The sequence below is a fragment of the Notothenia rossii genome, assembly GCF_949606895.1.
Source record: "Notothenia rossii genome assembly, chromosome: 6".
Lineage (NCBI taxonomy): Eukaryota > Metazoa > Chordata > Actinopteri > Perciformes > Nototheniidae > Notothenia > Notothenia rossii.
In genome coordinates this window covers 59,611,583-59,625,994 of record NC_136909.1, presented here as the reverse complement: position 1 = coordinate 59,625,994, position 14,412 = coordinate 59,611,583, and the positions used below count along the sequence as shown (strand labels likewise).

The window sequence follows — 14,412 nt, the reverse complement described above, 5'->3', positions numbered from 1 at the left end:
TTTTTTTTTTAAAGTAGCTCTCATCCTAAAAAAGGTTGGAGATCCCTGCATTAGAGCGTAACAACTGTAACTATAAGTATCTGAAATAAATATGTGTACTGAAACAAATACCAACAACTGTATTGCATTGTTTTCTTATGCGCAATTACTTCATACTGTCTGTGTCTTTTTCGTCCTGCATTTATTGGGCCCCCCTCAGAAAATAACTGGCCCCAGCCTGGCCCTCCCTGTCAAATTGGTCTAGAACCGCCAATGGCTGGAACACAGGAAGCAATTTATCTGAGTGTAAGCGTACAGTTTGAGTAGAAGCAGAGCAAATCTAAGTGCAAGCAGGCACTATTTGAATGCGAGGACAGAGTTTGAGGGAAATAAATACATCATCTGAACGTGAAATCAAAAAATTATGCTCTCAAATGTAAAGACCACTCTCTTGAATAAAGATAGGGAATAACCCCCATACCAGTGGCGCCTGGTGGAAAATATTTTTGGTGGGGCTATGGAAACCATACTAGGAAGGTCCGGGGGGGAAGCCCCCCCGGAAGAACATTTTGAGAAATGACCCCTTAAATGATGACTTCTGGTGATGTTAGAGGATGGGGGGGGATGGACAAATTGAGCCTTAAAAATATGAGATAATCCATAATCTTCAGTGTTGTTAGCTATGAATCTTCCAAAACCTTCAAATACATTGTCCATGGACATAGTTTCTACAGTATAAACTGTGCAACAGTACAGTAGGCCCACACAAACTGCAGAACACCGGTACTTTGGGAACACTCGAATGATTTAATTCCCATATAAAATCAGGAGACTGATTGTGTGTGTGTGTGTGTGTGTGTGTGTGTGTGTGTGTGTGTGTGTGTGTGTGTGTGTGTGTGTGTGTGTGTGTGTGTGTGTGTGTGTGTGTGTGTGATATTTGCCAACCCTCCCGATTTTCGCGGGAGACTCCCGATTTCATTGCCCTCTCCCGGTTTCCTCCCGGGGTTATATTTCTCCCGCATTTCTCTCAATTTCTGACAAATACAGATTTACTCACGACTGTTTCCACTCAGACTTTAATACAGCTACACCATTGTTTGGTTTCCATGGTAGCGCGTCTCTTTAGCAGCGTGCGCAACTCAAAGTCTGAGAGGGTGAGGAGTCACAGAAAACTGAACAAGAATCGACAACTCGACCCTCTGCTCACTCCTTTCCTGTAAAATACAGGTCCAGCCCACATATGCTCCATGGTGCTACAGGCATTGCACTTACAACTACAATAAGCATGTAAATGTTAATCCAGCAATCCACTAGCACCCGGAGTCTCCACCTGTAGACGCAGCCATCCACATCAACTACTGACTATAGCGTCACCTTGGATACGATTCCAAACAACTCACAGACTGTGTCACGGTTTGTGAAACAAGCAGGACCCAAATGCAGATATAAACTGAAAATTCCTTTATTTCAAGGCTATGATATATATAGACAATGACAAAACAGAACACTCACCGCAGAACTAGTCAGGGAACAAGACGAACCGACCAAGACAGACAGACAACCCAGAACTTAAATACACACAATCACACAACAAGACACAGGTGAGGAGGGAGGAGAAAACACAGGGGCCCAGGTGAACATAATCAGACAATTAGACACACCAGGGAAACTAATGACAAGAGGAAAACACAGGGAAAAGGACCAGACAATAACCCAAAGGAAAACATGACATGGAAAACGGCAAAAACACCCAAACCTACAAAACTATAAACGTGACATAACATGAGAATCGTGACAGACTGCATCGGGCGCTTACATTTTTCCGCCCTGTGACCATCAGATCTCATGACACTGATTGGCTGAAATTATGTTTCGGCGGCATAGTTTACTAATAGCAACAGTCAGCAATGTGTTGGCTGCTGCTGCTCTGGCTGAGGACTCCTTTCTTACCGCCCAGACGAGAGAGGGTAATGATACACGCTGCGGCCAGGCAGGAAACATGTGACTTATCAGTAACTTTAGACATCGTAACACAATTTTAAATGAGATTTTATTGTAGATTATACATTTTACTGATACCAACTATATAATATTTACCTTGTTCATTAAAAATAAAAATAAAATAAAAATATGTTTTTTAAATATATTTTTTTATTTATATTTTTTATTTTTAATGACAATCAAACATGTGGGAAGAGGGGGGATGGCCCTATGGGCCGGCCGCCACTGCCCCATACCTAACTGATATTCAATGGAATAAGGGTAAAAGAAGCAAACCTTAAAGCAATTATTCCATGGGGTTCATATGCAGTGTAACTCCACATGTTTACATTGTTTTCTTATGTTGGTTTATTCGCTGTATCAGCTTCAAAATATTTCGTAATATTCAAGAAAAAAGAATCAAGCAACCTAACGGGCACAGGGAACTTCCAATAGCTTTGAGGAAATTACATTTCAAAACCAAATAAAAGGTTTAAAATGACAAACCGACATTCGCTACACCACACCCTCAGTTTGGCTCTCGAACGGTCCCTGAAAAGGATTTGTGCTCGGAGCTTCTGGAGTTCAGCTCTGCAGCAGCCGCAGTGAGAAGAGCTCACACAGCACCTTTCACCGCAGAGGAAGAGCACCGTGTGGGTCCAACAGCTGATCCTCTTAAAACATGCCAAAGGTCGTGACGGTGCAGAAAAGGAATAGGGTGGAGAATAAGTTGGAAATTACTCCAATTCAATCTGATGTGTGTCTGAGCGAATAGGAAATAAAACGGGTCAAAAGGCTAAATGCATTTAGATTTGTGATTGCTCCTGGCTCTGCAGCCTCCTGGGTGATTGGGGTAATTAGTTATAGCATGGGGGTGATGCCATGGTAACGGGTTGTTTCAAGTCAGTCACCTCTTCGTCCTTCTTCCTCCTCCACCTCATCCTGACATTCATCTGCCCTTCACTCTCTTTGCTGTATATGTTTTTTGTTTGTATTCACTTGTCCTTTGTGAGCCTCTATAATGCACGTTTCTAAATTATTTTATGACATTTTTATAATTTTAAAATGTGTTTTTGAGTGACTTTGCAACATCTGTCCAGCGACTACAGATAGAAAAAGCTCTGGCGCCTACACAGCAATGTTAACTAATGTGCACTGCTCCTGTTACATTTTTAAAATAAATAAATGAGTGAATTAATTAATAAAACAATAAAAAAAAATACGTGTAAAAATGTGTATCATTACTAATGGGAATGGTTTAAATATGTTTTGAAACTAAAAAATATATATAATTGTCATCCATAAAATCTTCCTTTTATTACACTGTACAGTATTTCATTGTATATCTTTGGCTTATCTTATTTTATTTTCCATCTACATAGTTGACTTGTTACTTCCTTCCTTTCACTTATATATTTGCACTGTTTTGTACTTATTTATTTTATATTTTAACTATCTTGTGTGTTGCACTGTTAGAGGAGCCTGACAACTACCTTGTAGCTATTATGCTGGCACTTAAGCCTTAATTTCTATCTTTGCCAAGAGCATGTGAATATGTAAAATAAAAATGAAAAATTAAATGAAAAACGGTATAACAACCACATCATCCAACATGCAATTAAAATGATCGGACATATATCTGTCTATTTTTTATTACCATCTGTAATTATTTTAATGTTTCCCCCCAAAAGGGTATCTTATCAATCATGTACAGCGCACCCAGTTTAATCCTCAGCTTCTTTGTGAACAGCAGTGATCTAAACCAAAGCATTTTAACTAGACCAGGATTGCCCAAACAGTCGATCGCGAACGACCGTTCGATCGCGGGGAGATTCCCAGTCGATTGCGAGATGTGTCTAAAAATAGAACAACAATATTCAGTTTTATCGTTAATGTCCTATAACATAATCTTCCTGTGCCAGAATAATGCACTTGAACGCATCAAAGCTTTGTTATTGGTGTGACCCCATGTATCAGGGCGTGGCTGGTGGGCATTGGACACTAGTTAGCGTTAGTGTCAACAGGAGTGACAGTCCGCACACACACAAGACCGCAATTATTGCAGAAGCAAAAAAGCCCAAAATATATCATTTTCACTCCGAGTGGGAGGAGGATTATTTTTTTGTTTATTCCAATTCAAAGTCCATCTGTCTCATGTGCAATGCAAGCGTGGCTTTACCGAAGAAGGGTAATTTAGGAGCGGCATTTCAAAACAGTGCACAAACGCTACGAGACGGAATTCCCTCCTAATTCTGCCCTATACGCTCTTCTGTTCGTTGCGTGCATATGTAACAGAGTTAAACATGTGAATACATAATTATAATTTTGAGAATGTTTAATTCATAATAAGTTGTGAATTTTAAGAGATGAGATTGTTTCATTTAATATTTTAAGTTTTGTTTCCCGTGGGAACACCGTCCCGTTGCACGTCTTTTTTTACTTCCGGTATGTATTTTCCACCTCCGCGGACTGGCCATCTGGAGAATCTGGAGAATCACAGAACAGCCGGTCATCAAGGGCCGGGCTCGATTCGCTGACGGCCGTCACCGCCCTTAATTTTTTATGTTTTTAAATGGCATCATTGAAGTTGCACCGAAAGAGGTCCGCCGTTTCCCCGCAGCGAGGCTCCCCCCAGTTGACAGTTCGCTAGCCCTACAATATATGTTTCAAATATAGCATGATAGGTCCACTTTAAGCTGTCGCTAGTTAGACTTCTAACCCAACTGTGTAAATCTCTTGATTTCCATACTCATTGGACTTAATGAGAAACCTAAAATAGTAGCTGTTTTCAGCCTGAAATTAACCTTCAACAGGTGAGATGGAGCTAGAATGCCACAGATGATGCGTTTAAGCGATTCAAAATAATTCAATTGGCTCCTCTTATCTCTGGCATTTCTCAGACTTATTTTCACATTAAGAGAATCATTACCCTTAACAGCACAGACTTCTTTCCTCACGGCTGACAGTGACTCAGATTAAAGATGTTGTTTCTTAACATGAGCAAATGTGGGTGAAATCCACAAGGAGAGCCAAAGCGGTACAAATAGGAAGACCTGACTGCTTTTTACTGCAAAGTGAACAAAGCCACGGGCTTGAAAGAATGCAAACTAGCTGTGGATGTGGATAAAGCAGACAATAACTCATCTGTTAAAAGCTTCTGTTGTCATCTAAAGAAAACATGAGCAGGCAAACACCAAAGAAAAATACATTAACAAAGAGAAAGTAGCATACATCAACAGGCAAACGCTCAAATACGCACACCTGTATTCACAAACACCAACATGACTGAATACAATACCTTCAATTAACCCCATGTCCATTTTAAAATGTGTTATTAGAAACCAAAACTAATTGGTATGAATATACGAATCGGTAATCTGTAAATGAGTTGCATTGTTAAAGATCTTGTCTTGTGGCCACGTGCAGAAATGGTCCCATATGATCTATGTGAGGTTTTTTTTTACCAATTACTCATTATATTTATTTAACTTATGATTGATGAAATAGGTACAAGTTTGTCTGGTTTGGCTGTCAACAGGAAAAATTTAAAAACCCAAAATAACAAATAAAATAACTACTGGCCCAATTTTCATAAAACATGCAAGAAGGGTGTAGCTAATTATTTTTAATTGCATCATTTTCTTCCACCCATTCATTATTTTGTAACCCCCCCAGGGTGAATCATTTGAGAAGGCCCTAACCACTGTAGTAGGTAGCAAAAACCGTGATCAAAATGCTATTCTTACATTAAAGGTGGGGTAGGTCATTTTGGAGAAACCAGCTCGAGTGCGCTAGAATTTGAAAATACACAACCAGAGAAAATCTGCCACTTCCTCACAGAGCCCCTCCTCCAACACACACGAACGCGCACATGACCAATGAGGGCACGAGATAAGTTTGTGCACAGATGGAAGGCTGACAGGCAGGTAGGCCATCCAGTTATTTTAGCCGGGCCAGTTAAAATGATTGGTCGTTCTTTTTCGTGCTTCCACAGATGACATTTTTTTATGGATTTTTTGTCAAAGCACTTAAGATATTCACTGCTATCGGGATGTTAAGAGCATTCCATGGAATATAACAAAAAGTGTATCTCGAGCCGGTTCCTCAAACTTACCTACCCCACCTTTAATGCATCAACAATTCAATAATTAAAAAATATGCTTAAACACAATTGGTCACAGTGGCAATTTCTTTTCAGAATTTTATGTGCTTATAGAGTATTTTTTTTATTTGAATACTTATTTCCTCAATGCTTCGAATCATAAGTACAAGGTGGAACAGGAATGATTGTAGGACGGCTGTGGCTCCGGGGTAGAGTGGTGGTCTACCAACTGAAAGGTCAGTGTATCGATCCCCACATGTCTTTGTGTCCTTAGATACCCCAAATTGCTTCCAATGGCCTAACCCTAACCCTAAATTGCTCTCAGTGGCCCATGATGTGTGAATGTTAGTTTATCTGGCCAGTTGTATGGCAGCCTCTGCTTTAATCTGTGTGAATGGGTGAATGTTGACTTGTAGGTGTCACAAAGACTGCAAAAGCGCTATATATATATATATATATATATATATATTAGGGCCGGGACTCGATTAAAAAAATGTATCTAATTAATTACAGGCTTTGTAATTAATTAATCGCAATTAATCGCATTTTTAATCACATATACATATTTGACCTGAGAACAGTGAGAAGCAATTTTTCCCATGGATTTTAGTATACCATTGAATAATGACTGAATACATAAGCTTAAGCAACAAAACATTGTTTATCTTTTTCAAGGTGGTACTTAACAAAGACCAACAGAAAAGTGCAATTTTTTAGGAATATAGTACATTTCAGAGATTCAGGTAGCCTATAGGTAGGTAGACCTTCTGTAAACTATAACACTTAGTTTTTTAGTAAAGTAAACAATACTTTCAAGTACATTCAGAACATTGGAAACCCTGACTATTAGAAAACATCTCTCTGTTGCTTCAGAGGCCATAACAGACTTTGTTGATTTACCAACAGTTGATTTAAAAAATCTAATCAATTTCAGTCCAACTCTCTCAATAACCTTGGCCAAAACAATAAACAGTTCAACATAAAGTGCCAGTTGCACCAACAACATAATAAATTGTTCAACATAAAGTGTACTGTACCATTTAAAATAAAATAAAAAAGTGCCAGTGATTGACATCAATCCCTCCTATTCTTCCAATATCCTGATGAAAAATAAAATCTCTCTGTTGCATAGGCCACTGTTTGATCAACGCAAATTGGGTGTGGGTCCTTGTACTCCGAGTCGGGCTAACGTCCACGCTAGCTTCCACGCTAGCTGCTATATGTTTTGCATTGAGGTGATACTTGAGGCTTGATGTGCTGCGGTGATATGCAAATTCCATTTTGCATAATTTGCAAACAACCGTGCTCTTATCGATGCTTCCATCCGTTCGTTTTTTAAAACAAAATGTCCCATCCACGGGGCCAACCAAAGCGGTCTCATCAGCTTCTTCATTCACGTTTGACTATTGTTCACTGTGGTTTGTTGTTGTCTGAAGTCATGAACGTTAGTTGGTGCTCCAGTATAATCGGTACCCCTGAAACTCATCCAGTGAGAAACGTTCCGCGGTGCAAAAACAAGTGCGATTAAAATGCGTTAATTTTTTTAACGCGTTAATGTTTGTGTAATTAATTCATCTTAATTAACGCGTTAAAGTCCCGGCCCTAATATATATATATATATAAATGCAGTCCATATCCCATCATATCTGGCACCTGCATCTCAGAGTCTAAGCCAGGTGATGTACTGGAGGAAATAGGGAAGCAAATAATTGCAGAGTGAACCAGTCCTTGGCCTCTCAAGACACACGCAACAAGCATCAAGAAATATAAAAAAATACAGGCACAAAAACACATGCACACAGCAGTTTATGTCCGTGTCATGGCAGTGAGGGTTGAGAGGGCTCGTGAAGACATTACCTCAATAGGGGTTGTTTAGGGGGCGGGGGCGGGTCACCATCCTGGCTCAGCGGAGGTTTCTTGGTCACCTGCTTGTAAATGTTCCTGGCCGTCACCCCGAGCCACAGCATGGTCGACAGAGACGAGTAGTGCAGCACGACCCCGACCTGTGACGGGGTGAAACAAGGTACATAGAGTTATTTATTTGACTTTTCTGAACTTTTGCTTACGGTACAGCATCTGAAAAACGAATGAACTCCTGTAAGTCAAAGAAAAAATATTTTCCGGAAGAGCTGCCTCTCGCAAATTCATCATCAATGTCACCGCAAGGGTGTCTCCAAAGACGTTTCCCTTCAAGACCTGACTGCTTTGTCTCATCCTACACTTAAAGACAATGAATGGAAAGACAGGTTCAAAAAGTGCCATTGAATCATCAATGTTGTTTGGGATAAGAGCATTACGGCGAGGTTATACCGACGAGTACTGAGCAGCTCCTTATCAGTTGAGTTAGAGGACACGAGGTGTGCACCGGGAATAAAAAATCTGAATATAAATGATAGTCACGTTGACGACTACCGGCGCGTGACTGTGTTCCGAAATGCGCTGTATATATATCTCCGCTCGTCCTCGTTTTAATATTCATGAATAATTTTCGAATGGGGGAACTGATCTAACTTTGTTTAAAGGCTTTGCCAGTTTGTCGAAAGATTGGAGAGATGAGAGTTACAAGTGGGAGAAAAAGGAGGGAGGAACATTGAAATGCACTGAGGCTTCTCTCCACGCAGTCAGTGTGTTCATAAGTTACTGACAATCAAATGCTCCAAACCCTGGTAGGCCTAGGGAGCCGAGCTAGCGTACCAAAGCCTGGATGCTAATTGGAAGTGTCCTTGAGCTAGTTACAGAGAGTAAAGAACAGGTGGGAAGTCAATCACTAATGCAGAGTCCACACTTCAGAGCTTCATTAGTGCCAAGAACATACAGAAAGAGAATGTGTTTGTAAAATGGAAAAAAGGGAAGAGCAAAGGTTCTCAAATGAACGGAGACGGTAAAGGTGGGGAGGTTTAATCCCATTTTTCAGACAATAGATGAGGCATAAATAAGTACAATTTCAGGGAAGTGTGACACAGTAGGTTTGATCGGAATTCTTCAAAACTATTGCCATCAGTTTAACATTTTTAGTATGGTAAATCCAAAAGCAGATTATCCACCAGGACAACAGATGGGAAATCAACAAAAACAGTAGGTTTCCATCTCAGAAGAGTGACATTCAGATACTGAAGTCAAAATTACTAGTGGAATGTAACAATGCACTCAACTGATGTACTAAAGTACAAATTCAAGGTAGTTGTTCTTGAAGTATTTCCATTTGATGCTACTTCATACTGCGACTGTGCTACATATTAGAGGGAAGTATTTTACTTTTTACTCCACTACATTCATTTGACAGATTTCAGATTATGATTTTGATCTCCTTCCTGTCGAGTAAAAATCATGAATCTAAATTTGTATCCATTTTTGTTACCTTAACCCAGAGCAATCTGCAAAGAAAATGTTCAGTGGAGGGCCCACAAAACCGTCATGTGCTGCGCGGCACAAATGACATACCATTAAAACAGCTTGTCCATCAGCATGTGCGTAAAGATGCATGCTGCTCGCAAATACTCACAAATACTAACAAATAGACAGCACAAACAACAGTTAACCATTTTTGTTTAAAACTAACACATTCATAAAATAAGAAAGATCAAATTAAGAAACGGACATGGTTACAGTGTGCATGTTAAGATGAGACATACAAACAAAGTTCCATTTTGGTATTTTACTTTTCAAAGTGTCTGTGTGCTTTCACCTGATGTCCTGTTAGCAGGAAATCTAGGAACATTCCAGCCAGTGATTGGATCAGTGAGCAGCACGACAATCACTCAGTTAACACAGCAGCCACTGGAATACCCCAGAAACCTGATCAATGTGTCGCATTTGAAAAGCCAACGCTTCTGTCACCTCAAACTCCCTCTTTCATCACTTAGGATAGATGTCAAAGATGCGGGAATTAACCACACTGCACACACAAAGAAAAGTATCTTAAATTACGCCTGTGAGAGTTTAAAGCCAAACATTATTTTGGGATTTTGCACATTTAATGTCACTAAAATAAAATGACTTGGAGTATTATTGACAGCGTAAAATTAGCACACACTTATGTACACTCATAGCACATACTATATCTATCATATTATATCATATATAAAAAGAAAATCAAAATATTTATTGTTGTTATATATTGCACAGTGTGCACTCTTTTACTTTAAATAGTGTATATACATAGTTATTCTAATTCGAATATTTATCTTTTATTGTTTATTTAAAATTCTTGGGTTCTTATAGATATTTTTATGTTATTATTATCATATGTCACAAAATGCAAAAGTCACAAAACCCAACTTCACCTCAGGAAAATATTAAATATTCAGATTCTTATCCTAATAATAGCTTTGCAGTGTTTAGGTGCACCTTCATGTGTGACGCACGACAAATCAAAGTTGAGCTGGCTTCTACTTTTTTTTCGATTTTCGATTTTTGAAACAAGCAATGTCAGCCAACGTTAAACATTATAAATAATGCAAGTTTATGGAAATCACACAATGGCTTTGACATTTGGACCCAGAGGTCTGTATATCTCTAGAAAACTGTAGATTCTAACAGTCAAACCATTGTTCTTTCTGGCCATAATATGTTGCTATTCAAACAGTAAGTAACTAAGCAGGCAGTGACATCACTATGTAACACTCGCGCTTCTATTGGCTAGCGCTCCAACATATTGTACTTGATAGGCTAAGGGGCGGGACATCTCTAAGCGGTTAACCAATCACCACTGAGCCGGCCAGCTAACCAATCAGAGCAGAAAAAAAAGTGAAAGCGGCATCAAATATTATAGCTCTGTAAGAAAAAGGTTTCTTCCTGAAATACCCAAAACTCTGTATCCACCTTTGGACCAACATTTTCTCACGTTCCATATCTGCATTAATAGTAGCCTGAGCTTGACAGTATTATAATGAATCGAATGTATGTAAACATGTGGGATTAATGATAACCTATCAAGCAGAGGAGATGCTACTCCAATTAGGACAATGCAACCCTTAGTTGACAGATAGGAATAACTTTCTGCAATTTTCATACTCTGCAAAGTCATCAAGTGGGCCGGAGAGGACCTTTTGTCAGGCGGTAAGTAGGAAACTCATGTTTTAGCATTTTTTTGGAAGGACACCACCATCAGAGAAAGTATTTCAACAATTTAAGCATATGCTTACAGAGCTAAATTCAAAGGCCGTTCTAAGCTGTCTTCTATTGGCATATTCATTATATTGGCTCCCCACTGTTTTTGATTCATAAGTAATAACCAGTCTACCGGAAGCATTCCAACATGTGGGGAAATGAGCCCAGGAACATTTAAATTTGATTTTTTTTTTTTTTTCTGCCAGCGTTTGCTGTCACAACTAATTTCACAGTGGCACACTAATGATGAAATCCTCTGTAAAGCATCTATAAGCTGACAGCTGGACGTAACCTCAGATCTAGGTCACATCCTTAGCCAAGTTCTTTGCTCAATTAATAGTTTATTTAACGCCGGTCACACTCGCTGAACAATCAACAGAGACGTCTAATCTAAATGATAATGGTGTAAGGTAAGATGAGGTGAGGCGAGGGAAAACAAGGCCAAACTGTGTGTTGTTCTGCCTTTTAATGCACGTACAAACAGTAGATGCGGTGTGACAGCTGGGGCGTTGCTCAAATCAATGATAAAATGAGCCTTGTTGGAGGAAAAGATAGAAATAGAGATCAGAGATGACTTTGAGGCTGTAAAGATATCGGATGCTGCATAGCGGCAGTGCAGCGGTGGGCAGGGACGCGGAGCAAGACTGATGGAGAGCGGGAAGATGAGTATGGGGTGCAGGTGGATGTGTTAAGGGGGAGCTGGGCTGGTGCTGCTTGAAGTGCTGCAAGAGCAGCCAAAGCTAGTTTCAGAGCTCGTTGAAGTTCCCTCTGTCGAAGGGAGAGCGTGTACTTATGTGCCCCCCTGGGATGAGGTAGAAAGTGTGTGTGGGGAGGTGGGATGATTTGGGCGAGATCCCCAGAAGGCACTGCAAGTGCAATTTAAATGTGTGTTTGCATCCTTGTGCGATTACACATCTCCTGAAGCAGTCCTGTAATTATCCCAGATTGTGTCTGCTGGGGCCCGCCTGTGTCCCAGTGGAGCCGCAGACCATCTGGGCTCCAGCCCAAACCTGCATGAGCTGTCCTGTTAGCAGTGATTGGGTAAAGGAGGGGCAGCAAGAAACAGTCAAAGGCCCCGGGAGGAAATTAGATGAATGAATAAATGCTAAATAAGAGCCACAGCAGAGCCAAGTGAGGGCTCCCCAGGGCTCCGTCAACAACACCTGCACCCCCACTGCTGGACAGGAAGGGTCCCACATGACCTCAGGAACATTTATTTTCTAATAAGGCATATGTAGGTTTTGTACACATCTTACTATTCGATGTATTTATAGGTAATGATTGTCTCCTTCCAAAGATCATAACATTAAGTTAAACAATAAACACCTTTAGGTTGTCTCGATGGAGGCTAAAGAACTCTAAGGGCCTGTGTCCACATGGCAGGAAGGAGCTGGCAGCTCTGATGTATGACAGACTAGCCTCCGGATGATTTTATTTTATGTTTGTGCTTCTATATGTGTTTGACATAGTTTACGCCAAACAATCTCCTCCAACAAACGTTTTTTTGGTCTTGTTATAATAGGTTCCATCTTTAAGACACCGTCACAAACAAGCTCTCCACCAATTTACTACAGTGACTTCACCGGCGCTTAGGAAAGTTGGCTGGATCTATGTTCTTTAACAATCAATAAAAAAAGATGAAAAAAAGAGGCGCTATGTGGACACGGGCTCTAAGACTTCCCCACAATATTTGGTCGCCATGCCATTGTGAACTACATATAAAGACAATGGGCAGACTCAACCATTGACACATTTTCCCTAAACATCTCAAATGTATGCTACTATTACAATATATTGTCATTCCCAGCAACTCCAAAAAAAAGCCTGTTATATAAGGCCACGGTTTCATAGTCAACTCATGCATTTGATAATCAGAACAGTAGCACTTTGCCACTAAGCACTAACAATGGTTTTAGATTCAGTGAACCAATCACCTTTGAGGGGGGGAAAACCTATCGTTGATTAAACACTATCTGACCATGAATTGAGTTTGATCCTAAAATGGCAGGGAAGAAATGCACAGCTAAGTGAAAATATGAAGACGAACATAGTACGTTTTTAGTAGAGTGGGAGAGTTCATAAAAGCAATTGCAAGCCATTTTGCCTTATATGCCAGACAGCATTAACCCATTTCAAGGCTTCAAATCTTCAGCGCCATTTCACCTGACTCCATGCTAACATCGACCAGGACTTCCCAAAAGGTACGGAACTTCGCAAGCAGAAGATAAACACCTTGAAAAGTCAGGCAGAAAAGCAGACACAGTTTTTCAAAAAAATAACAAAGCACTTTTAAAGTAAGATCAAATACCTTTTCAATTTTGTTTACTGAGAGTTTGTGTGTGAGTGCACACAATGTTCATTGTTATGTTGTTATGTTAAATGGCCTCTGAATACTGGTAGGAGAGGTTTAATTCAATTTCTGTCAATATTATGGTGTGTGACATTTACAATAAATCTGTCTGAGCAGAGCTATGTGTGTCAGGGTTCTTACGGTCATTAAAAACCTAGAAAAGTCATGGAAATTCAAAATGCTAATTCCAGGCCCTGGAAAAGTTATGAAAAACAATATTTTTCCAAAATGTAACTAGTTGCATAAGTTATAATTTATATTTTATCTAATCGCCAAAATAGTAATGCTATAATGATAATACTGTACCGTATAGTAATGAAACGTAAAATGGCATGTGTGTGTGTGTGTGTGTGTGTGTGTGTGTGTGTGTGTGTGTGTGTGTGTGTGTGTGTGTGTGTGTGTGTGTGTGTGTGTGTGTGTGTGTGTGTGTGTGTGTGTGTGTGTGTGTGTGTGTGTGTGTGTGTAAAGTTTTAGATTGTCATTGTATCTGTGTGAGAGAGAGGAGAGGAAGAAAGTGAAGGAGCACAGAGAAAGGCTGAGAACAAAAGAGAGAAGGAGGGAGGGGGGTGCATGCGCATCTGTGACTGTGTGTTTGATGTGGCTCTTTGCATTAACATAGTAACATGTTTGGGTTCTTAACCTCTGACTGGTTGGCCACCCCTGCTGTAGTACATGTAGGCCTGTAAGTGGCGCTGTAGTCTGCCACAAAAGCAGCGAAGAAGACTTCCCGTTCATGGTTGCCATGGTTGCCCTTCTGTTTATTCTCCGCTGTGGCTCTTTTTCTCCCTCCCAGAGGCAAGCGTTTGCTCCTGCTGCTGTTATTCAATGCAATCCCTCCCTCGCTGTAATTGTCTCCGGTTTGCCACCAGCAGATGACAAACACCCACCTCTC

At 40.2% G+C, this 14,412-nt stretch overlaps 1 protein-coding gene across 1 annotated transcript in view; it reads right to left on the bottom strand.

The window, feature by feature from the left end:
• The window catches only part of adgra1b (adhesion G protein-coupled receptor A1b), a 324,973-nt gene that overhangs the window by 38,759 nt on the left and 271,802 nt on the right, over positions 1–14,412 (bottom strand). Inside the window, exon 9 of the mRNA XM_079686046.1 lies at positions 7,919–8,064. Coding sequence (XP_079542172.1) covers positions 7,919–8,064 — 146 coding nt within the window. The remainder of the gene's footprint in view (positions 1–7,918; positions 8,065–14,412) is intronic.